We start from the raw sequence: 23998 nt of genomic DNA, 5'->3' as shown, positions 1-23998 counted from the left end.
AATTACAGTCGAGGCTATCTGCGACTTTAACATCTTCCTCCCCACATCAATTCTTCCTTGTTTCTAAGTACCAGCTACAGCAGAGCACCTTCCCTTGCTGGCATCTTGACCAATTGTGTCAGGAAGTTGTTGTCAAAGCACTCTAGAAGTCTTGTAGATTGCTTTAGCCCTACTGTGCTGATCTTCCAGCAGGTATCAGCTATTACTACATCCCATATGGACATAAGTCCACATATGGACTTCCTGTCTCCTAGTCTGAACTATAAAGTTCCTCTTTACTTCCCTTCCTAGTATCTGTAATATTTTCTAAAAAAAGTAACTGCATTTTGTATACAAATACCCAAATCTGTAAATGTATTGTCTTAAAATATCCCAAATCACCATTTTACAGACAGAAAATAATTGAATCATTGATGAAGAAACGTACAGAAATCTTTGAAAATCTTTGGAAATCACATGCAGGTATTTCTGGTCCCACCTAATCCTCCCCTCACAAGATCATCTTCAGTCACAAACCTACTTCATAAAGTTTGGCTCCACACCCAAAACATAGGAATATTCCAATTTAGGGTTCAATACAATCGACTTCAAAGTTCATCCCAGAGATAAAAACTTTCTCAGTGTTTAAATGTTCACAGAGAATTTGGACTTAGGAACTTAGCCCAGAATCAATTCAAACTAAAATTAATTTAAGGCAAATGCACTAAAATAAGCTAAATTGAAAAAGATTCCCTTCTGTATTTCTTTTTCAAAAAGACTAACGCTTACACAGTTTGATAAAATGCAGACAGTCAAATCTGCAACAAAGATGCTAAAGATACTTACGTGTAGTTTCCGTTCCCCGGAGGCCCTCACTAGCAGCGTTTGAGTATATGGCAAATACAGCTATCTGGTATTCAGTTAAAGACATCAGGTTTTTCAGAACTGCTGTTGACACGCTTCCATCTACCACAACCTGTTTAAAAGAAAATTTAACTAAATATGCATTAAGTAAACTAACTGTATTATCCTCAAATCAATCAATTCCTCTTCCAGGCAATTTTTACATTGGCATCTACAAATCAACGTATTCAAGTTTAGTTCATGTTGCATTTATGTACAGTAAAGTGTCTGAAAAAACAGCAACAACATACATAGTCAAAATGTTTAGCTGATATACATAGCCATTTAGAACAAAGGAATAGCTTAGATAAAGTGTATGATACAGTTTAAGAGTATATATGTGGCATTCCTTTAGTACTACATACATACACACACAGTACTTCAAATTGACATTAATACATATCCATGCTAAACAAGTTTCTAGTAAAAAGAAAAAAGGAGACAAAATAGAATCTTAGTTCAATCCCTTTGTTTTTTGCCATTCCATTCAATTTTATAAGTTGTCAGATAAAGCCAGAAACTTGTTCCACTGCATTTTTCCCTGTCTCCAAAATGCTCAAGTCCTACTCAAATAATCACCTCTCTCCAAATTTTGCATGACAAATTGTAAATGTCCCAAAATGTACACACATATCATCTTCTTTTATGAATAATTATTTTCTTAGAACTGAAAATCTGACTTGCCATCAACTCCTACTTCTGTTCTTGTAAACAGATGGGTGCAGGGGGAATCTACAGAACTGGTTTAAGTAACTGTACATGTAAGAAAAATGCAGAGATTTCACCCCATCCCCTGAAAGTGCTTATTTTTACACTTTACTCCTTTACTTTACATTGTAGACAGAAAAGCAGCCTAGCTACTACCTAACCTTCGTCACCATCCAGTGTGATCAATCTCCTTTCTGTAGCGGACTTCAGAGCCCACACAGGGAATTTCAGGGTAGATTTATAATAAGACCATGGATCTCCTGTCTGGTTACTTGCTGCTGTTGCATTAAAAATTTCTGGGAAGCTTTTCCTCCTGTTACCTCTTCCGGTGGTCCTCCTCGAGTGGGATAGTACACAACCCTGTATTTTTCCACTTTGCCTGGCGCGTGGGTCCAGCTAACCCGGAATCCTCTAGCTGTTACCTCTGATGTGACCAAATCCGAGGGAGCCCCAAGTGAAGCAATTGTTCCTAGGTTACAGACAACACAATTTTTTTATTCCCTTCTGCATAATGATTATTTGGTTTGTTGTATTTGCTGAAGCTCTAAAGATCATTCCTCATCAGTAGTGTGGCTACTACACACTTACTTAGGTTATTTTCAAGGAAACAAATAAGTCATAATGAGTACTGCACATGGAGTTTCACTGGGACTAAGCTTCCCCAGTCTTTTATAAACCTTTAAATGAAAAAGACAAAATACAAAACTAAGCCTTCCTGTCCTTCCTCACATCACTTTATCAAGACCCTTCTTTCTGGTTTGGTTTTTTTGTTCCAGGTTGCTTTCTTCCCAGTTATGAAAAACATACAAGTACATATGTGATCTTGTGATCTCCTGTGCTCCTCTGAGGATGGAAACTAATATGCTGTCTGTCAGCCAACTGAAGAGATGCAGCGAACAGTCACCTTCTCTGGCAATCATTCCTTTCCACAAAGATGTCTCATCTCTCTATGTTTTTTTCATCCTCTCCCTCTCAATTTCCCAACTGACTACTCCCTCTACAAGACACAGCTAGTGTTCTGTATTTCTTCCAGTTTTCAGGTGAATAAAAGAGGAAAGAGATGGAATGAAGCCTTACTAAACACACACTTCTTCATAGCACAGGTAGAAATATCTGTGAAAGACAGACTTCCTTACTGATATATATCTCCAGCTTACTGAAAAATCACTCAGCATTTCTCTGATATTAAGGAATCAGAAACCAAGAATAGAAACAAAATCCACTGGAGCCTTTCAGAAAGAATTTCCTCACGTAGAACTGTTTCTCTGGCAAATTGCAACATTTTTGCATAGCCATTTATTTGTTCAGAAAAGCAAAAAACTGTAGTCAGTGGAAACTTTTTCATGTAAGAACAATTTTCTTCACCACCATCTTTTCTTGTGTGCTGAAATATATTTTTGTGTGTTAAAAAAGAGAAAAAAAGCTGTCATCCAGAAGGGACAAAGCAATCTAAATAGCTGAAACTTCTGAAAAGTTATGAGATAATAAAAACAGTAAGTTAGGAGATGGAAAGCACAGCACAAATGTAACAATTCCATGTGCAGCTGTTAAACTAATTTATCCCCAGATCTGTGTATAATAAAAAGAATTTCCTTACCCACCACTTGGAAATAGTTACAGCAGAATGAATTTTTGTATTTTTTGGTACTACCAAATACCATAATGTTTACCACTATCAAAGACAGAGAGCAAAAGATCACAGATATCAAAGCAAGAATAAAATATACCTAGGAAGATAACTTCCCTGACAATGTACCTTCTTGCAAGCAACAGAATATACAGCATGACTCAAGAGCCAGAAGCCAGCCTAGAACTTAGACTTGTAGCCCTAAGTTCATCATAAGTTACATTACGTTTTGTTTCTTATTCACCTTTGATTTCCTTTTCCTGTTCCTCTACTCGTGAGCACACTGTTCTGGTAAGACCTTCAACAATGGTATGCATGAAGTTAAAGTCAGCTACGTTGTAGACGTGTGTGCTGTCAGGTTCAGAAGCAATCTCTTTGAGTTCATTTATATCTGCATTCTTTACACCTTTTATCGGAAAGAAAATGAAAATCGCAATTTATCGCAATGAAAAAGAAAAAATCTTGTATACACAGGGATTGATAAAAAATTACTAATATCCAATTCTATTCATTTTAATGACCAACTGCAGATTGTTCTGTTGTTAAGATTTTAATTCAAGACTTCCATTTCTGCCAGCACAAGTGGCATCTTTTCAGCTGTCTCCTGATAATGTAGCATCCATATATACTGCTAAATTCCAATTATAGCAGTAATGAATTGGAGAACATATTAAAATATATAAATTAACAATGATACTTACTTGATAAAGACAGAAAAGAACAGTTCTTTAAATTAGAGAGCAACAGATACAAATACACCAGCGTATAATGGGACACAATATACGGATATGGCAGAATACACACCAATAGCAAACAGCTCGATGCCAGCGTCTCGGAGGTTTTTAGCAGGAGGGATAACATCATCTTGGGACTTCCCATCAGTGATCAGTATCCCAATTTTAGATACTCCAGGTCTTGCACCTGCTTCTGGTTTAAAGCTGTTTTCCAAAATGTAAGTTAAGGCAAGACCTAAAACAGAAAATATTTTGAAAGCCTTTAAGAGGTGAAAACATCCATTAATTTTGCTAATATCACAGTGTTTGTTTTTCCACTCAATTTAAAAATTGAGAAACCTTTTGATGAAGAGTAAGTATAAAAGAAGAATTTATTTACTGAAAGATTAAATTCCAACAAGGAGCCTAAACTACAAAGAAGATGACATTTATTTTTAATAGCCAGTTGATCAATCAATGTACTTTAAACTGGCTATGGAAACCTAAATTGATCTTCTGGCAAATGCATCACCTTTTTTTTTCTTACTCTACCAAGCTACAACAGGAAGTTTCCTCTCCTTCTACCTACATTGCTTATATGAAAGCACATGCTCTGAAAAGCTTAGTAAACCTCCATGATACAGACAATCTTAACTTTTGTTTGTTTGTTTGTTCTTTCTGATTTAAAAGCTGAAGAAGAGCTTTATTTAAGCTTAGGGAGAATCTGATTTTAATAAATGCTAATTATTTAAAGGGAAAGAAGAACAACTCCAAGACAAACTTACATGTCACAATGAGCTCCTATCTGAAAACTCTCTTAAGTCTCCCGCAGCAAAGGTTCCTAACTCACTTCTTCTAACATCCACATAAAATAATCATGATAATTTACTACTTCCTACCATACAGTAATTTCATTCCTAGAATCACAGTAGAGTCCTTCTGCCCTTTGTCCCTCTGCAATCATTCCTTCTACCAAAATAAAGGCTGATGCATATTCTTTCTCCCCCTCCCTACCCACTGGAAGAAAAAAAAAAAAAAGGAAGACAGCACTTTACTTAAAGCCATGTCTGGGTCTTTGGATATATCATTCTCCTGGCACAACAGCCAACATTACTAACTACTGCTTTGATGACACTGGAATTGTATTCAGAGACTGTCAGGCATCCCCCCTTTATCCATCACTAAGTGTCTCTGGGGCTTAAGTGCTCTAACAACTCAAAGGTCAATGGAAATCTAAAAGCTCCAGGTGGTCATTTGAAAAGTTAGTACTGCCAGTTGTCAGATATTAAAACAACATTCTCTCCTTCTCCAGAATAAAGCTCTGTGCATGAACATTACGAATGGATTTTGCATTTTCTTCCTAGCAGGTAAAAGATTTTACTTCTAGCACAGAGAGTTCATGTACACTGTTTTATGAGACCCTACCCTGATATCCAGTAAAGCCAATGGACAAGCCCTTAGAAAAGACTTAAGGGACACTGGATAAAGCCATTAGCAAGCTGCAAAACCCCTATCCTTTTTACCCTTCATAATAAGCACTAACACTTCTTAGTCCATGCAGCAGAACATGTTTTTATTAAAAGGAAAACGCTAAAACATACACTGTACCTGTTAATGTATTCCCTCCCTTATATGGTAGATTACGGACTGCATCCAAAACAGCATCCTTCGTGCCATAGGCATTCAAATGCCATTCGATTCGGGGATCACCACTGTACTGTGCAAGACCTAAAGAACCAGAAACTAAGGTAATTCACTGGACAACAGAGTGGGTTTTCTTGAAGTATCTACACTTTATGTACTTGATTACCAATACCTTACTACAGCAAGCTTACTGTAAGTAGCTCTGCTACTATACTAGAAAAACTGCATTGGTTGACAACAAAAAAACAGTATGAAGTTGTTCTGGGTGACAACTCCTCAGTTAACTTTCAAAGCCTTTTGCTCAAGTGCTAAGTAAATGAGAAGCAAACAAGTACACAACTTCTTCAGAGTTTATTAACAGTTCAAGACTTTTTTTTTTAAAAAAGAAAGTTTTACTTACTACACTTTTGAACAGTAGCAGAACACAAATATAACATTTGAGCCAGTTTAAACCAAAAGAAAAGCCATCCACTGGCACATTCTGCATCTGAAAATTAAACTGCAAGGATCTGAGCTAATGCTGACTGAAGTCAGTAAGATTGTTTCCACTGTTTTTATTTTTCCACTGACATTGCATTAGCATTTATCTAAGTTGAGGATCACAGTAAACTGTGAGGAATACAAACATTGCAGCAGCATTACTCTTATGACAGAAGCGCTAGTTCCAGACGAGGATGAATCTTGCACAAAAAAAGTAGTATTATGCTGTTAACTCTCCTGAACTGATAACATTTTTACATTGCTAAGAAATATTAGGGAAAACGATGGCACCTTACCTACTCTTGTTTTCTCAGATCCCACATTGAAAGCCGAGACCAGGTTTTCCAGGAACAGTCGAACGAGCCTGAAATTGAATCTGCCAATACTCCAAGAACCATCTACTAGTATCACAATATCTGCAATTGCTGGAGTTTTACAGGTAAACAGGCTTCCTGTAAATCATTAAAATTAAAACAATATTATTAATTCAACAATAAAATTGTAACTCAATAAATATATGCCTTCTTCCTCCCACTAAGTTTAATAATTAAAGCTTTCTTCCATGGTCCAAGTGAGAAATAAGCAAAATTCCTAAATGTGTTTGTTCTATATTCAGTAATAGAATAGTCTGCCCATTATCTACTTCGTTTCTTTCATCAAGGTGTTCAAAATTACTGTTGGGAGACCCATGAAAATAAATCTTTTTCCTAAAAATACAATACTTGAGAAAGAAAAAATTAACTGCCACATAACACAACCAAACCAGCAGTTCATTTTCATTCCCAATGTACATATACAATTTCAGTCCCAGTACACACTTCATGACACTCAACCTTAGGCATAGACAACGCAGAGAGAGTTACCTAGAGATGCAGACACCCAAAACAGTTATCAAGGTCCCTTTTACAGTCAACATAGAAAACCAGGTGTTTCTATACATCTCAACAGCTCTGTAGAAAACCATCAGCTGGCACTGTAGACTTGTAAAGTTAGAAGTGAATCTCACCCCTGGGAGTCTAGAGCAAAACTGGAGGTCAGTTGAATCTGCTGTATTAAACCTATGTAGGAGGCACTCAATACAGCAGAGGTAAAATGCAAAGACCTCAGATTCAAATTCACAGTCTCTAGGAGAATGAGCACCACATGAAGCTTTAGTCTTACAGATACATGTAAAACACAAAAATACAAGAGCATTAAAAAAAAAAAACACAACAGAAAAGATCTGATGAGAATTAGCAGAGATGCATGTTAATGGTCCCTAAGATTTAACAAACCAATGGGTAAATCAGAGGAAGTGGAAGTAGAGATTAGACACAAATTGTACAATAAATCAACTGAGAAGCCTACACAGAAGTGCCAGAAGTTTGAGAAAATGACAGGAAGGGAAGTAAGAGAACAGAAAAGGTTTCTACAACCTCAGACGCAATTGCCACATGCAACAGAAGTGTTTATGCGACTGTGAAAGTAAAGTTGCTGAAACAGTGGACACATATTGTAGGGAAGGAAAGCAAAGTAATGATGTTACACAGGTATAACAAGCAAGAGCGTATATTTGAAGTACAAATATAGCAAACTCCCCAACAGACTGACTGTAGAATAAGGATGGAAGTAGGAAAGCCAAAGCAAAGCAGGTTAGTAGAAAAGATAGGATGCATCATGAACCATTTGGGGATGAAAATCATGGTCCTGAATACAGTAAAAAACAAATACAGATTACTGAAACAAGCTGCAGCCCAACTTTTTTCATCATTTGTGTCAGGATCCACTTCATAAATTAGTTCACAAAGAATACCAACACCTAACATGGTACTAACAGGAATCACCAAGTACACTGCTAGAAATTAACTGATCTTGAGCAGAGATGTTCAGCAAATAAAAGAAGTTATTCAGTAAGAAATAATCCAAAAGCTGCTCGCATTAGCTCACAAGAAGCTCTCCTGTTACAGAGGGAATAAACCACATGGCTAGCAACTGAAAATTCTGACACCATATTATTAATGACAATCTTTTCATTAAATACAAAACGATAGTCTCACAAGCAACAACAATCTGATGTGCAGAAGGTCTTCAATTGGTAATAATTAACAGTTAGATCCATACTGTAGTGCAAATCCACTGAGCATTAAATCCAGTCCATAAAGTTACAGTTAATGTCTTAAACATGTACTACAAATGTTTTTAGAAGAACAGGGAACATTTCCTACGTGCAGCTAGCAGTGCAGAATGAGTTCTAAACACATGACAAAAATTCCACTTACAAAGATGCCAAAACAAATATTTTATTTTACTTTTTACAGTACAAGACAACGCTATTTGAATTGGCAACACATTTTAATGTATCAACACTGGGGAACATTCAGTAATCATCAGAAAAATGATCTTAAATTGGAAGATAAATCCAATGGAGGTCCAAATCTTTATGTCACTGAAGTCAACAGGAAAAATTCCCTTGATTTCAGTGGGACTTGAATCGGTTTTGTGATTTAATAGGAACCTACTGGTCATGGCAAAATTCATGTTTTAAATATCTTTGCCAAATAAACTTCCTGTTAATCAGTCTGCATTACTTGCAGTATTTGTCTTCCATTACCATGTGGTTCAATTGTGCCATTCTCCCACTGGCCATGATTAGCATCGCCAGCTTCAAAAGAACTCTTGGCAAAGTAAATGCTGCTCAACACCAGTAAGAATGAAAGCACTGGACCCCTGACTCACATCCAAGCAGCTATACTACAGCACAGATGTACCTTTTCAGTATTATCCCAGCAGTTTAATCATATAGTCCAATGAGAATAACAGGATTTGTGTGGCTGTATTTTCCTTCTCTACTTCTAAAATCTTATGCTGAGTATGAAACCCAGTTATTACACTAGGTCTTAATCATTTCATATCAACAAGTTTTGCCTATAAGGTTTCTTTAATCCTGTAGTGATGGCTTTGTGAATAAAAGCTTTTATTGTTTTTTCTAAATCCATTCAGTTAGGTAAAATCCAAAGAATAAAGAAAACAATAACGACATTCCTTTCAATATTTTATTTCCACATCATCAGATCAGAGCAAATAGTATAACGCAATTATTTTTTTGTTAAAGAAACATGTGGTTTGATCCAAGATTGTACTGCAAGGTCACAGTGTGAAAATTTGATTCGTTCTTCGTAGGTGGGAGATACTTGTTGAATCTTTTCTGCATAAAACATTTAGGTTTTGTTACTTCTGTACACCCACTATTTGCTTATGTTTTCTCCTTGTTGTACTTAAAAGAATTGTAGAAAGTTCCCTAAAACGGAATAAACAACAGTGAGATATTAAACAGAATAACACACTGATAGAAATCTTTACAACCTGATAGGAATTCAAACACCATGAAATCCTAGTTTATAAAATTAGTCTAAAAGCCACAGTGTGTAGCAAGTAATTTCTGCACCCCACTGAGATTAGCCAGTTTCCATTACCAGTTCTTGCAAATGTCTTTTTCAATAATCTCTCCATATAACCATACATGGTCATGAATTCCTGGAGAGTTTGAGGATAGTTTTGAACATTTCAACTATCTACATGTAACTTTAATAGGTAATTTTCCCAAGAATCTTTCTTAAAGGAGGATGACAGGAGAGCATTCCATATAAACACTGACTGTTGAAAGCTTTATAAGGTCCACTACAAGTTTCAATAGTGCATTCAGGTTATGTTTATTTCCCTTTTACTCAGTCACCAAGAAATGAGCAGTGAGAAAGAAGTGCCTCTGAATTATACAATACTCACCACTTCCAAGAGCAGGACAGTAGGGAAGAGACCAGGTATTACCCAATTTTGCATAGTGTTTCCAAATGTTATTTAGAAAGCATTATTATACTTCAAGTGCTGCATTCCACAACAAACAATAACAGAGCCTGTGATTTTTAGGTAAGCAAAAATAACAGAATTGCACACATCACAAAGTTAGAAGAGCTTATATATTTTACAACAGCAGCTGTCTTCAGTGCCTCCACCTACAACCGGTGGAGAATTTTTATGGGGAGAAAGTAAATTAATGGACTTTCTATAATAAACATACAATCTTCCTAGCATTACTTGGCAAATGAACTTTCCACTCTGCCAGGAAGCTAACTGAGGAGGCAGGGACTTGGTCTGCTCATTTCTGCTTGTCACAGATGAAGGCTCAAAATTTCACCTTCAAAGGCACCAGTATACAACTAAAGGCTACCAGCAATGTTTTATGGCAAGGTATTTACACAAAACCTACTTCAGTATTGCCAAAAATCATATCATCATCAAGAACTTTTGTTCCTTTTCTTCAAGGAAACCTTTTGAAGAATAGCCAGCATTGAAGGGGTTTTGCATCTACCAAGTTAACTTTCCTGCTTTTGATTCCTCAATCCCCAGATGCTAAAGGTGATGCTTTTGCTTGCACTTCCCATATGCAAGTGCTACAGCACTATCAAGACCATGTCAAAATTTGGCTGAGAGTGAAGCCAATGATGGCAATGCTGAAAAAAAAAATCCAGCTAGAATTTCCTGGGATAGAGGGAGAGTTATTGGAGCCTGAGAAACATGACCCTTGAGACATCCTACTGAAGGTAATGGAGTGCAGTGAGGCCTGGGAGGGGCTCTGGCAGGGCAGGGGCTGCACAGAGCACAGTAGGGTCTGCAGGCTTCTGGAAACACTGACCACCTCTCCATTGGTGCATTTTCTACCCGTGGCTGTTCCTTCACACATGCATTCAGTGAGCAAGTCAGCAATGGCAAAAACCAAAAGTTTGACAAAAAAAACCTGCAAGCCTTACTTAGACAGAAATACAAAACTATGATTTTTAAACTAGAGTAGTGGCTCTTTGACCCTTGGAGTTAATACAACTACTCTTTCAAAGTTCCTTGAAAGTCAAAAGGAGAAGCAGCAAATATAGGCACTGCTACATGGGAGGACTCAGTGCCTTAGACAAACCAGTTCAATTTGCATTCAGTCATGATACGTTTTGCAGAAACACATTTGATATTTTGCCTCCTCTTGGTATGAAACTCTGTTCTCATTTTCAAGAGCCAAAACACACACTTCTGCTAGAAGAAGTTAAGACTGTAATTCTTTCTGAGTCTGCAATATGTCGTTTCCTTTCTTACTCCCTGTCACAGTGGAAAAGTCAAATAATATATGTAGAAGAGAGGAAGAAAGTTCAAGTAGAGGTCAGTAATAATACAGTATGAATAGAAGACTCGTTCATGACATAACAAAGCACAAAACAGAAGAAGCTTGTTGACAGAAGCAAGTGAAAAATACCTTGTGAATAAAGCACGAATAACAGAGAACAGCCAGTCCTCCACAGTGATTGACAGCACCACAGCTGAGCAGAAGCACCACTGAGGACAAGGGCAATGTAAATCTACATCAGCAAAATGTCACTTCTTTTTTAAAAAAGGGTTAAAAAAATACAGGGACATGAGGCAGTGTTCAGCTCCAAAATTCAGCAACTCACTAGTCCACGCTCCTGACATTGATATTACTGCACTGTGCTGGTGATATCATCATTGCACTTGGACCTCAGTTTAACACATCCCATATGTCAGGTCATGGACCAGACAATTCCATACAGCATAATTGTTGTTCTGTGAACTAGATCCAACTATATCTTGAATTTGAAGGACTCAAATGCTGGAACATCATTAGGCTGAAGGAGCAGCCCAAAAAGGTTAGAAGTTTGTCCATGCTCTCTAGGAAAAAAAAAATAAATTAAGCAGCCAGCCCTTTCCCATGGAACTTACTCTGTTCCAGGAAACCAACAGAAGCCAACTGGTATGCCTACAAATTTGTTATTTGAGGGAGTTGGAATATTAAGACTGACTGAATCTGTTGTGTCCAATCATGTCACATTTGACTGTGAAAACTGTAGAGTTCAATAATTTTGCTTCTTTCAAAAAGTACACAGTAGTAAGTAAATATTATTTAAAGCATACCTTCTGAATTTAAAGCCACAAAACCAATTAAAGCAGTAGCTGATAACACATTAATTACCTACATATACTGGTGATGATTCTCAAGTGTGAGAGAAGGAAGCACACAGCCATTTTCTATGCACATTTACATACACACTCAATGACAGTTGTACTTCAAAAGTAATCACAGTTTAGAAAAACTTTTAGAACTTTCTTCCTAAATCTGAACTTCTTAATTTACTGGAGAGACAAAATAAATACAAAAGGTAACTATGAAAGAATGCTGATCTTTTCTTGCAGACCACTGTTGATTGATAGCACTGAAGCACCTGATGTCTGCTGCAGCTTACCAAATAGCAACACTAAACACTCTTGGTCTGTGCACGTGGATAGAAAAATAAGTTTTAAAATCCCACTGCACTTAAACTGAGAGTTTACAACAGTTGTTTTAATTTCTCTTCCAAAGGGCAATGTGTCAACACAGAACAAAGCACACTGCTGGTCTTTCCTGAAACTGAAGTTCAACATGGCAAGATGCTGTGTCCATTTATCCATGACTTACACTGAAGATGATCTGTGACCCTCCTGTAAAGTAAATGAAACCTAATAAACTCTTCTGCAGATTACAGTGATCATTCTCTACTTCTCTTTCCTCTCACTTCTGAGTGCATGAATGTTTTAAATGAAACAGCTGTCTTAAAGTCTACATTACTTTTCAAGATGGAAAACCATAATTTTTTATTAATATGGTCATACTTATTCACCATTTCTATGTAACAAATATGCCAGGATTTAAAAGGCTTATTTCTCCCTTTGCTTTAGTGAAGTATGAAATCCCTGACACAGTTTTCTCTGACTATCTAAAAGACAGTTAATCAGGGTGCTTCAGACAAAATTGGTACTCAGATACCCTGTACATATGTACATTAATTAAAGTGTACGTATAAATCCCTCTAACCATGATAGAGAGCTGGTCTGTGCCTGAGTTTTTAACACAACAGGTAAAGTAATGGAAAAGAGACTGCTGAGAGAACAAACTGCATACCTACAGGAGTCAGTAACACAGAACTAATTAAAAACTTGTTGAAGCAAACTGCTACAGCACTATTCAATTACAGCTCATTATTACAGCTCTAGGTACATAGGATGTTCTGGTCAGTGTGTCTAGAAACAAAAAGGATGATGCAATATAGTTACAGTGCAGAAGACTTCCAAATTCAAGGCCCTATGTTACCTTCAAGCAGTTCTTGAAATAATATTTTCATAATGTAACCAGTGTATATGCTTGTGTAAATATGTGGCGATCTTTAGAAGCATCACTAATTTGGGATGTCACGTGTCAATCCACAAAACCCCAGGATGCCATTCATGTCCTCTTGAATGTAGCAATTCTTCCATTCTCTAATTAGCAGAGATGTCTGAGTGACCACCTTACTCTAAGAAATCTTCAGCTCCCAGAATCACAGGGTACTGAAGGTGGGAAGGGACCTCTTCAGTCCAGTCAAACTGCCCTGATCAAAGCAGAGACCACAATGGCAAATTGCTTTAGGCCATGTTCAGTCTTCAAGGATAAAGACTCCACAACCCGAGTAACCTGTTCCAGTGTTTTACCATCCTCATAGTAAAATAAATGCTTTCTTTGATTAAACAGAATTTACAGTTATTTTAGTTTGTGTCCACTGCTTCTTGTCCTTTGACTGGACTTCACCAAGAAGAATTTCCACCTTTATTTATTCCAGTGTGTATTTTTACACATTGGAAAGGTATCTTTTACCTGCTGTCCTACAAGCTGAATACTCCAGCTATCTCAGCCTCTCTCCTCTATGAAAGATGCTCCAAGCCCTTAATCATCTTCATGGCCCTTCAGTGGTCTCACCCCAGTAAGTCCATGTCTTTCTTCTACTGGGGAGCCAGCCCAGCACTGGACACAGAACTCCACATGTGGCTTCACCAGGGCTGAGCCGAGGGGAAAAATCATCTCCCTCGATCTGCTGACAACTTTCTTCCTAACGTAGCCCAGGAGGCTGTTTGCCTTTTTTACTACAAGGGCCCACTGCCGGCTCATGGTCAACTGGATGTCCACCAAGACTCCCAGAGCCTTTTCTGCAAAGTTGCACTCCAGCCAGTGGGTCACCAGCATGTCCTGGTGTCTGGGGTTATTCCTCCCCAGGGGCAGGACTCTGTACCTTGCTGATCTGCCACAGTTTGACACCACCTCCCTGCCCACGTATTAAGCCATATTTGAAAGCTGAGTTTGAAAGATTTTGAAGGTACGGAGAGAAGAGATGAGATATGAGTGGTATTTCACAAGCCACAGGAGCTACATCCCTGTGCTCACAATTTATGGTTTTCCCTTCCTTTATCATACTAGAAAGATCAGTGCAAAAGACCAGAAAATTTACCCCACATTTTTAGCCACATAAACAAATCAAATACAAGCAAAGACCCTGTTGAGACTAGCATTTACTTCTGAAACAACTGTCTGCACCACTACACAGCCCTAATTCTGCTAACTTTCCTGTATACAAGGAAACTAAATATGCTCAGGCATCAAGCTGGTGCTGGGCTCCACAGAGGTTCCTTTGGGCATTCCAGGAGAGCAGAGTACATGAATACCAAGGCTGTGCTTACTGGGGAATAATGAGCCAAAGACACAAACCCCAAACCCAGCAGTCAGATAAGGAAACAGGACTCCCTACCTGCGGACAGACTCACACAATCAGTACAGCTAACTAGCCAGGTGAGAACACTTTTGAAGTAGAAAACATGGTCCCCTCAGCCAGGTAAGTCCTGTTACAGGCTACTACCTAGCACCTTTTAACCAAGGGACATAACTCAGCTGTAACACCAAGGCTTACTCAGCACACAGGGCACCAGGCAAAAGGTGCTGACTATGAGACAGCCCAGAATCAGAGTGGTCACAGCACCAAGCCTGACAGAGTTCATGAAGTGCCTGGATGATACCCCCAAGCACATGGTGTGACTCTTGGGGATGGTCCTGTGCAGGGCAGGAGTTGGACTCCAGGATCCTTGTGGAACCTTTCCAACTTCACATATTCTGTGATTCTGCTTATTAAAATATCTGTTTGCTAGCACCTCCTCAAAGCTTTTTTTTGTTCTTCCTTCAAGGTTGCCATACAACTTTTAAAAAGTGGCAGGAGGTTCAATTTGTTACTATGTAGCTTCAGTTTCAAACATGAGGTACTGTCTTACATCAAAGAGAAGCATAACTCATGATTTACTGAGGTGTTTGCCTAGAACATACATAGTCCTGAGCAAGCCTACAGACTTCCAATTATTAGAATTCATGCTGCCAGATGATGAACTGTTAAGGAATGTCTCAGCAGGGTAATAATGAAACTGTTTCAATAATGAAACATGTCAACATGAACCCTGAATCCGACTTAAGGGAATATCTCTTGCTGCCAGCAGAATCTAGCCATGCCAGCACACTGCGGATTGGATAGATGCTCAAGAGCTAATGACTTGAAGAAATGAAAAGCAGTCTGAAGATAATGAAAGACCATTCATTCACCTGAGCTTCTATTAATCCATCATTCAAGGATGTGAATAGATAGCACAAAAAAAGGTCAGTGCCTTAGGAAAAGCTACCAAAGAAAAAAAGAGCCCAGACAGGTTTTCATTTACTAATGGTTCAGATTTACCAAGCATTATATGGATTTACTGCGTAGATATAAGGAGAAACATAACTCAAGGGTTATGAACCTGAGGATAAGCATCTTTTAACTCAGTGGTTGTGAACGTGAGTAGTTCTGGTATCAGGAGGTAGATCACTTTATGACAAAAATGAAATTTGCATTTAGGTCCCTGTCTCTTTTTCTGCTCAGAGAGTAGAAAGAAAGCTGTAAAGTTGCTTTCTTTTTCTGAACTACAGATTCTCCAGATATCTATGTCAACACTGTGTCTACTCTTCAGTGAAGTAGATGCATTCAAGGAGAGTTCCTAAAAAGGGACAGGGGACAGGGAGGGACGCTGTGTATAACAGAAAGGCAATCTGTCCAATATCCAGTTTCTGCCTGGCCTGGAACACTTATGAGAGGCTATACACAACCACAACCATTCATATGACAGATAGAAGAAAAGCAGTTCCTCCTACAGAAAGGAAGAGCCAGGAAATAAGTAAGAATCCCTGGTTAACAATGGAAATTGGCCATCATTTCTAATGCCAAGCTTTCTATTTTTGGAAAAAAGCAAGGGTTTGCAATCTGGGATATACATAACAACCTCCAAATTAACACTCAACTCTGAAACTAGGCTAAGGTAAATAAAATTTAACACAATTTTACAAATATCCAGAATAGACAAGGCAGTTACAAAACACGAGACCCTTCTTATGTTGAAATCAACTCCTTCCTCCAAATCTCTCTCTCTGTTCTTCTCACTTCTCTGACATCACTTCAATCAGGGATTTCTTCTGTCAGGATCAAAGTACACAACTCAAAGTGAACCCTTTCCCAATACCAACTTTCACAGCAACTATCAGGTCTTCATTTTCAAGCTTGCTTTCTCTCAAAAGTATATTATTATCTTATTCAGATTATTTCAACACACTTGGAAATAAACTAATGGCTATTTAGTTTGGCCAGATGGCAGATGTAAATACTGCAATCTCTAAATGTAGCTTGCTTGGTTTTCTCCAAAGCAACTAACAAAGGACAGCAAGGGAAAATCACATAAAAATTCTGTCCATGTAAGTGCTGATACTTCCCATCAGGTTTTTCAGTCGTGGGAGGCATGAAGGAGTCTTCCAAATTACCCTGGCCAGGTCCACAGAAGTATTGCCATTGCAGAATGAAATCCAAGTCACAAGTCAAAGGACAAGAAAGCTATTTCCTCCAGAGAAATTCTTATGATGAATTCATGGAATAAGCATTGATCATCCACAGCACAATGAGCTAAATTTTCTGGACAGTAAAGGGGAGTTTACCCAAGAGTTTCCTTGCAACAGAATCTTTCTGTAAGTCCTTCAGTGACTAACAAGGAATTTCTAATACACAAAGCTCTGCATGGCAGCTCCCAGGTTTATAAACTAGCCTGGAAAATTAATGGATGCCTCTCATCAAATTCTACCTTTTGAGAAGTACAGAAACCAGCATGGCTTGTATGCAGTATCCTAAATTCATATATCAAAAGAAGCAAGGGTACATTCTGACAAGTCTACTTCACCTCCTGTTTTTAACAGCTATTTGCATCACCTGAAGTTGAGAGAGAAGATGATGTCCATGAGGAGTCACACAGAAGAATGGAAAGCCATCACAACACTTGGCACAAGTTAAAAAATAATCACTCTCAAAAAAACCCCATGCTCTAACATGGATGGGGGCCTGCTGACAGGATTGCTGGGCAGGTTCTACGTGGAGTCCAGTGCAGAGATCTTTTAGCACACATCAGGATGGTGATCTGACCAGCAGCGAAACCACTGAAACTATGGTCTTCAGGCATTTCAGTTACAGTCCTATTGGCTAAGATCAGGTGGTTAGGTGCAGCTTTCACTAGAGAAAGCTGAGATAGGAGACATCATGAATCCTCTGCTTGGGCTAAGATTGGGCAGAACAAAGCCAAGTGAGTCCAAAGCCAAAGCGTCTGAAACCAAAATTAGATCTAAAAAATTATTTCTGGGCTAAGCAGCTTCAGAGTGGTCAGAGGCGCGTGGTAAGGGGAGCATAATTATAAATGCTTGCCAAAGCCTTGTGGTGATCCAAAATGTTCTACGAAAGCTGCAGCATTTTCCAAGCATTCCCCAGTCTTCTCAGGGGAGGTGTGGGGATCTCTGGCTACCCCCTCTAAAGAAGTATAGAGGACAGATTCATTTCTATGTTCATATTGCTTTTAATTGATTAGTAAATGCTAGAACAAGCAGGTATACACCACACACTCGAGCTACTCACAATCAGGTCAAAGGACCACGTGTCACTGCATGCCGCACAGTGCTGAAAGGCAGTTTTTGGTAAAGACTAGAAAAATATTTGTCAAGATGGTAAGCACAGAACTGAAAAGTAAACTGAAAAGGAAAAAAGTCCTGAACAGCCTCCACAGAGCACATGTCCTCAGCTGTGAGGCAGTTAATGACAGCAAATGTGCATCCCATTTAATACATGACAAGGTAATGCATCCACATACCCCCTACAGACACTGCAAAGATGAAATATTCAAGCCTCAGTACCATGTATATACATCTTTTAGGGACATGTAGACAGCAGCCTACCATTGAGACAAATGCAATCAATAATTCGAAACTTCACTATAATTTGTGATGCAGACTTTAATCTACAAATGTCCAAAAATGAAACCTATCATATAGAAAGACTCCACAATGTTTAAAGAACTTAACAAATCCCCAAGTAGGAAATGTGTTTGTTCCTATTCTGAGGTATCAAGAAAGTGATGCTAAAGACTAATGGTGAGGGTTATGTCTACACTTTGTAATGGAGAATAAGGTAGAACACCTTGAGCTAGCTAGTTCTGAGCAGGCTAGCACATTCACCAGGGAGTGTGTTGTACTGAACAACAGAGCTGCCCTGCTCTCTGTTTTGAATTAAACGTGGTTGCATCCAGCTCAAGCAACCCTTTGATATGATATAGCACTGCACTAGAACAGAAGAAAACAAAAGGCAAGCAGAAACTTTGTGTTTCCCTCTTGTGAGAGTCCAGCATACACCCAAAACTAAACAGTAATTACATGATCTCATGAGGCTGGTGTCTTCCAAGATCCGCAACTCACTTTTATAACATTTTGATAACTTGAACTTACTTCATAACATGGTCTGCTGATGGTTCAGTAATCCCCATGGTTGGGGATTACTGCTTAGGGGGTAATGAGACACGGGATACAGGAACAGGCACCTGGGAGTTGTACAAGATCTAGTATGAGATGTTTAGGGGAGGAACCAAAAGCATTGAAAGGGAGGGATCAAGGTAGTATGGGAAAGAACATGCATGGGAAAATAAGAAGATAAAGGGATCAAGCCAGTGATTGGTTAGTAGTACTTGCTTGGCCAAGCCCTGTGCTCGATCACCCCAGACCTAGTGGGACTACCTGCTTAGTCTTGCTACTGGTTGGGGCTGGGGCAACCCTGCACACTTCTACTGGGCTAAAGGGTTCAGTGGTACCCAATGCAAGGCAAAAAATAAATAGTACTGAAAGCAGAAGAGCCAAGTACCTCCTAATAAACTTTGCTTTTTTCCTCTGATTGCAGAATCAGATAAATCTGCAAGGGCTGAGAAGACAAGGACTGTTTAGGAAGAACAGAATGGCACTGGGGGGAAAATGCCCACACAGCATAGTTACAATTTCTTTTTTCTGCAGCTCATAATCAAGAGCTAAAGTGTCCTCCAGAAAGCTCAAGAAAACACTGCTAATAAGTCAGATTATAGGCTGTGTAAAGACACAGTTAATGAGTTCCATAGCCAGAGTTCAGCAAGTAATAAAAAAAAAAAAAAATAGAAAAATGCCATGACTAAAACCAACACTTGCAGTTACATTAGCCAGGATGAAGTGAGTTAAACTATGAAACACTGCCAATGGAGCAGAAGTTCAGAAAGTATTCATTCCTGTAGCTTACTCAAATACCTCACAGCACTCATTTCACACTGTCTAGCAACACTTACTGAAGCATCTGACATTAACTAAACAGACAAGTTAATAAATTAGATAATTAGTGTCTTCTCCTGAAGAGTATCTTAATATACCTCTCCTTGGATTTCTTCTACTCTGCTTAAGTAGTGCCATTCAACAGCTACAAAGTGAATGTCTAAGTTTATTTGCATCAAAGGCGATAGGAGTGTTAGAAGAAGAAATCAAATCATTGGATTTTTTAAGCTTACTGCACCTCTCATTTCTATCACTATCCAAAGACTGATTCAACCTTCACTGCAAGAGTTATTATAACAGAAACCTCAGAAACCACGTATACCATGGCATTTTGAGAAATTATATGCCTTTTGCATTACCTGATAAGTGCATAGCACTTGAAGAAAAAATGTTATTAAAAATCATTCAAAAACATTTACATAGAAAGATTGTAGAAATAATGTAAATAATAGCATCACTAAAAATGTACAATACACTAGGAAGACAAAAAAAAATCAAAAGCTATCCCACTGTAAGACAAAATAACTGCAGATACGTCTACATAGTTTTTGCAGGGAGCTGAGGACTCCATCTGTGTTCTAGGCAGAGATTAGGAAGCTAAATGTTATGATCACAGAAAAAACTACAAAAGATCCAGCACCGAAGGGACACTGTTTCTGCAAGATTCAGAGATCACACCTACCTGAAAGAAACCGCAGGTTACTTATTCCTACTTAGCAGGTAAGTATCACATGACTGATGGTTTCAGGTGTCATTCCAGGACACTTTATGATACTAAATGCTGAAAGTGTTAAAAACTTGACATTTAGTACAATATAACCAAAGTCTCTTCTCTGTGCAGCACTGAGTGGTGAAGAAAACAAAGAGGAGAGTGGAACCAGCATGTGTCAGAGGGAACTCTGACTGAATGAACAGCCATTCTTCATAATATTTATAACTTATATGTGTATATATATAGGTATATCTGTATGCACAATAATAATAATGATAATGTACCACTAGTAGTGTTAAATTCACTAAAGGTCCCTAATAATATTCAATTCTTTCAAAGGAAATATTTGTTTATCTGTTGGAGCCCAAAAATTCAGACACAAGAAAAGAAACTGCTAGGTTTAAACAGAAAACCTTGAGTCATAGAAGCTGGAGAAAAACCCTTTTCAATGACCTCATCACTGTGGATTCTTCCTGCCTTCTCCAGCAGAACGGAAGAGACTCCTTGCATGACATCACATGCCCTGCCCAAGCCAGAGAGTCCACATCCTGATCTCATCAGACCTGTGCAGAAGACCTATTGTATCTTTTCTCTCCCTTTGTGTTCCCTGAATCCTTGCATCCTGCAGACCGGAATACCTGTTCCCCCCCTGTAAAATCCCCTAAGACAAAATGGGGTTTTCCCCATGAGGTAATTCCTAAGACCCCAAGATTTGTCAAGCTGAGTTTTCCCCTATTACTTCACCTCTGTGAAACCTCCAATTGTAATAGAATGAATATGCAAATCCCTCGATGAATATGTAAACCCCCTGTTAAACATGTAAACCCTAAACCCTTTAAATATGAACTTTTAAGTCCAATAAAGGATTCCAGCTTCTTGCCTCTGCTGGGATTGCGTAGATATTGACTCGCTACATTTATCCTTACAGGTAATTTTTACCTCTTCCTCAAAAAAAAATTTATATTTAAATTAATATACAAATGCAGGAATATCGATCAAGACACATTAAATCAACTATTCCCTGTTTTTAACGTTAGTTCAGATTATATTACCTACATACAGATTATGTAACCTGGCATCTGCACCTTGCTATTATACTTTGTGGCAGCCAAGGTATGGCATTACACAGCTCATTATATAGAGCCTCTCTGCTTTTCTATCTCTAAGGCCCACTATGATTTCCATGCTGTTTTTCACTCACCCAGTGCCTAATTTTTTTCCCACTGCCAAGTTATCCTTTCTACTTTCATGGCCCCACATATTAGCTAAAAATTCTCTTCCCTAAATTTCTACCTGCTTCTCTCAGTCTTCCACAATTAGAAACTCAGACCTAGCTTTTATTGTCAATTGATTTCTCCTAGACCTTTCTCTATATTCCTTTTGGGCAGGGAACTGAGGGGCAATACCTGTTTTCTCAGATCTTCCAGTTGGCTCCGCACTGGCCCAGAAAGCTCGGGTAACATTCTGCCAGTTTGGCTCCTGGCACGTGGTAAAGGTGACTCCATCAGAGACACGCATCTAAGGGATTTAAAAAGCTACAGTTCTCCCAGGCTTTTTAACTCAGCCACAAATCATTAGATTTTTATAGAAATCATTGAAAAAAAACACACCTACCCCTAATGGACTTGCTCCAGGGATGAAACACAATTTTCAGTAGGGAAGACTCAACGAACCACTGTGTTCTCTGCTGTGAAGACCCCTGACCTCCCTAACAAGTCATATTTACTGTATGACTACATTACATGTGCTTTACAATGAGAAAGTAGTTGTAACATTGTTATACATAAATCACAATCTTTTATGGGAGCTTATTTCTCACTGTTTTAATAGTCTATAGCCTGTAAAAGGTTTACCCTGACAACACCTGATTCAGAAGAGAAATCTGGTCCATGCATGCTCTGTGCGGTACTAAATCATCTTGATTTGATATTTGCATATGGGAATTTCCAAACAGGATAGGTTAAAGACAGTGTAAAAAGCTTTACTCTAGTAAAGCACTCATAGAGCATCTCTGGTATGGGGTGTTTGTGGCCAGGTTTGGTAGGAGGGAGGCTGCAGAGGTGGCCTTTTTTGAGAAGTGGCCACATGTCCATGGACAGCCAGTGGCACCTCTGGAAAAACATATTTAAGAAAGGACAGAAAATTTCAGGCAAAGAGAGGAGGAAGAGGGGAAAAAGGAGTGAGAAACAAAAGATGAAACCCCAAGGTCAGGCAAAGGAGTGCTCCATGGCAAAGCAGATATCCCCTGCAGCCTGTGGATGACACACATTGGAGAAGAAAGGTCTGAGACAAAAGGAATGGAAGAGAGAAACCACTACGTCCCCATCATAACCCCAAAACACCCCTTTTGTACCACTTGCTTTCTCTCTGAAGGGACTTGAACTAACTTGCAGTGATAACAAGGGAGGAGGAGAGGAGTCCGGGAGGAGGTCAAGCTGAGCATGGGAAAATGGGGAGGAAAGTTGTTGTTTTAATGTTTGTCTTTTTTTTGTTTCCCACTACCCGCATTAGCAATTTTTTTTTCTGGCAATAAACTAAGTAAATCTTCCCCCACTTGACTCTGTTTGCCTACCATGGTAATTGGTAAGCAGTCTCCCTGTCTTTATCTCAACCCACAAACTTTTTCATTCCTGTTCTTCCTCTCTTCTCTCCAAGCCTGCTGGGGAGAAGAGTGAGCAGGCAGCCAGGTGGGATTTTTGGCTGCTAGCCTAGGATAAGCCACCACACCTCTCAACTAAAAACCCCCAAAAATCAAATCAACGAGCAAGAAGATAAAACTGGCCCTCAGCATTTTGTTGTTTTTATTGAAATGGATAGCTACACCCAGTTCAGATACATAGAGAAATACCCTGCAGAAACAGATATGGTCACATATTTGCCACAGGATATAGTCAAAACACTGTGATTCTCCCCTCCCCAAAGGGATTTGATTAGAGAAACAGTCAAAGAAGCTCTCTGAGAAACTGTAAAACATCTAAGAAGGCACAGAATGTATTAACCCCTGTCATTGTACAGAAAGGAGCTTTGTACATGAGGGAGCTGGCGAAGTGCCAGGGTACAAGTACTCAAATATCAGTGTGTGCTGAAAGAAGCTGCATCTGTGAGCTTCTTCTCAACAGAGAGAAAGAGAGAAGGTTTCTGACATTATTAATATGAGTGTACCTAGCAGTGATAAATCACTAAGCTAAAAATGACAGGTTCTGAAAAATATAGAAAGGAGACTTAAGACTTGAAAGTGGTTGTGCAGAAGAACTACAGAAGATTTCTGGAAATCAAATATAAAGTGAGCATTTGATGGATGAATGTTACACATTAAGCCTGAATTAATTTGGCACCATGACATCACTGGATATACACTGGAGGTTTGCTTGCGATAAGAGCATAGTACTTGGAGCAGGAAAGGAGCACATCTTTTCAAACCACTTGAATGGGTAGGACAGAATAGGTGGAAAATTTTAATCTAGGTTACTGAATCTGCTGGAAAAATTACTAGCAAGCCATACAAGCCACCAACAGCATTCCATAAAGACAGACAAAACTCTAATACGATCTTCTGCTTTCAAGGACTAAACAAGAAGGTAAATTTGGGAGTTCAGGAGAAGGCATACATACCTGCCAGCACAGTAGAGCCTCAGGTGAAAACTGCATAATCAGTCCTCCAAAGCAATGATGAAAATAAGAGTGAGATGCTTTGG

The 23998-nt window shown here is 38.7% G+C and overlaps 1 protein-coding gene across 1 annotated transcript in view; it reads right to left on the bottom strand.

Moving 5' to 3' along the window:
* Positions 1 to 23998, bottom strand: part of COL14A1 (collagen type XIV alpha 1 chain) — a 114347-nt gene that overhangs the window by 73018 nt on the left and 17331 nt on the right. The window contains exons 6-11 of the mRNA XM_027684470.1: positions 6351 to 6506; positions 5539 to 5658; positions 4022 to 4186; positions 3462 to 3623; positions 1911 to 2059; positions 826 to 955 (exon numbers count right to left, since the gene is read on the bottom strand). Of these exons, the coding sequence (XP_027540271.1) occupies positions 826 to 955; positions 1911 to 2059; positions 3462 to 3623; positions 4022 to 4186; positions 5539 to 5658; positions 6351 to 6506 (882 nt within the window). The remainder of the gene's footprint in view (positions 1 to 825; positions 956 to 1910; positions 2060 to 3461; positions 3624 to 4021; positions 4187 to 5538; positions 5659 to 6350; positions 6507 to 23998) is intronic.

The sequence above is a fragment of the Neopelma chrysocephalum genome, unplaced genomic scaffold (genome assembly GCF_003984885.1).
Source record: "Neopelma chrysocephalum unplaced genomic scaffold, ASM398488v2 Primary Assembly neopelma1_66, whole genome shotgun sequence".
Classification (NCBI taxonomy): Eukaryota; Metazoa; Chordata; class Aves; order Passeriformes; family Pipridae; genus Neopelma; species Neopelma chrysocephalum.
The sequence above is the reverse complement of the archived record's forward strand: the minus strand, read 5'-3'. Positions and strand labels throughout refer to the sequence as shown.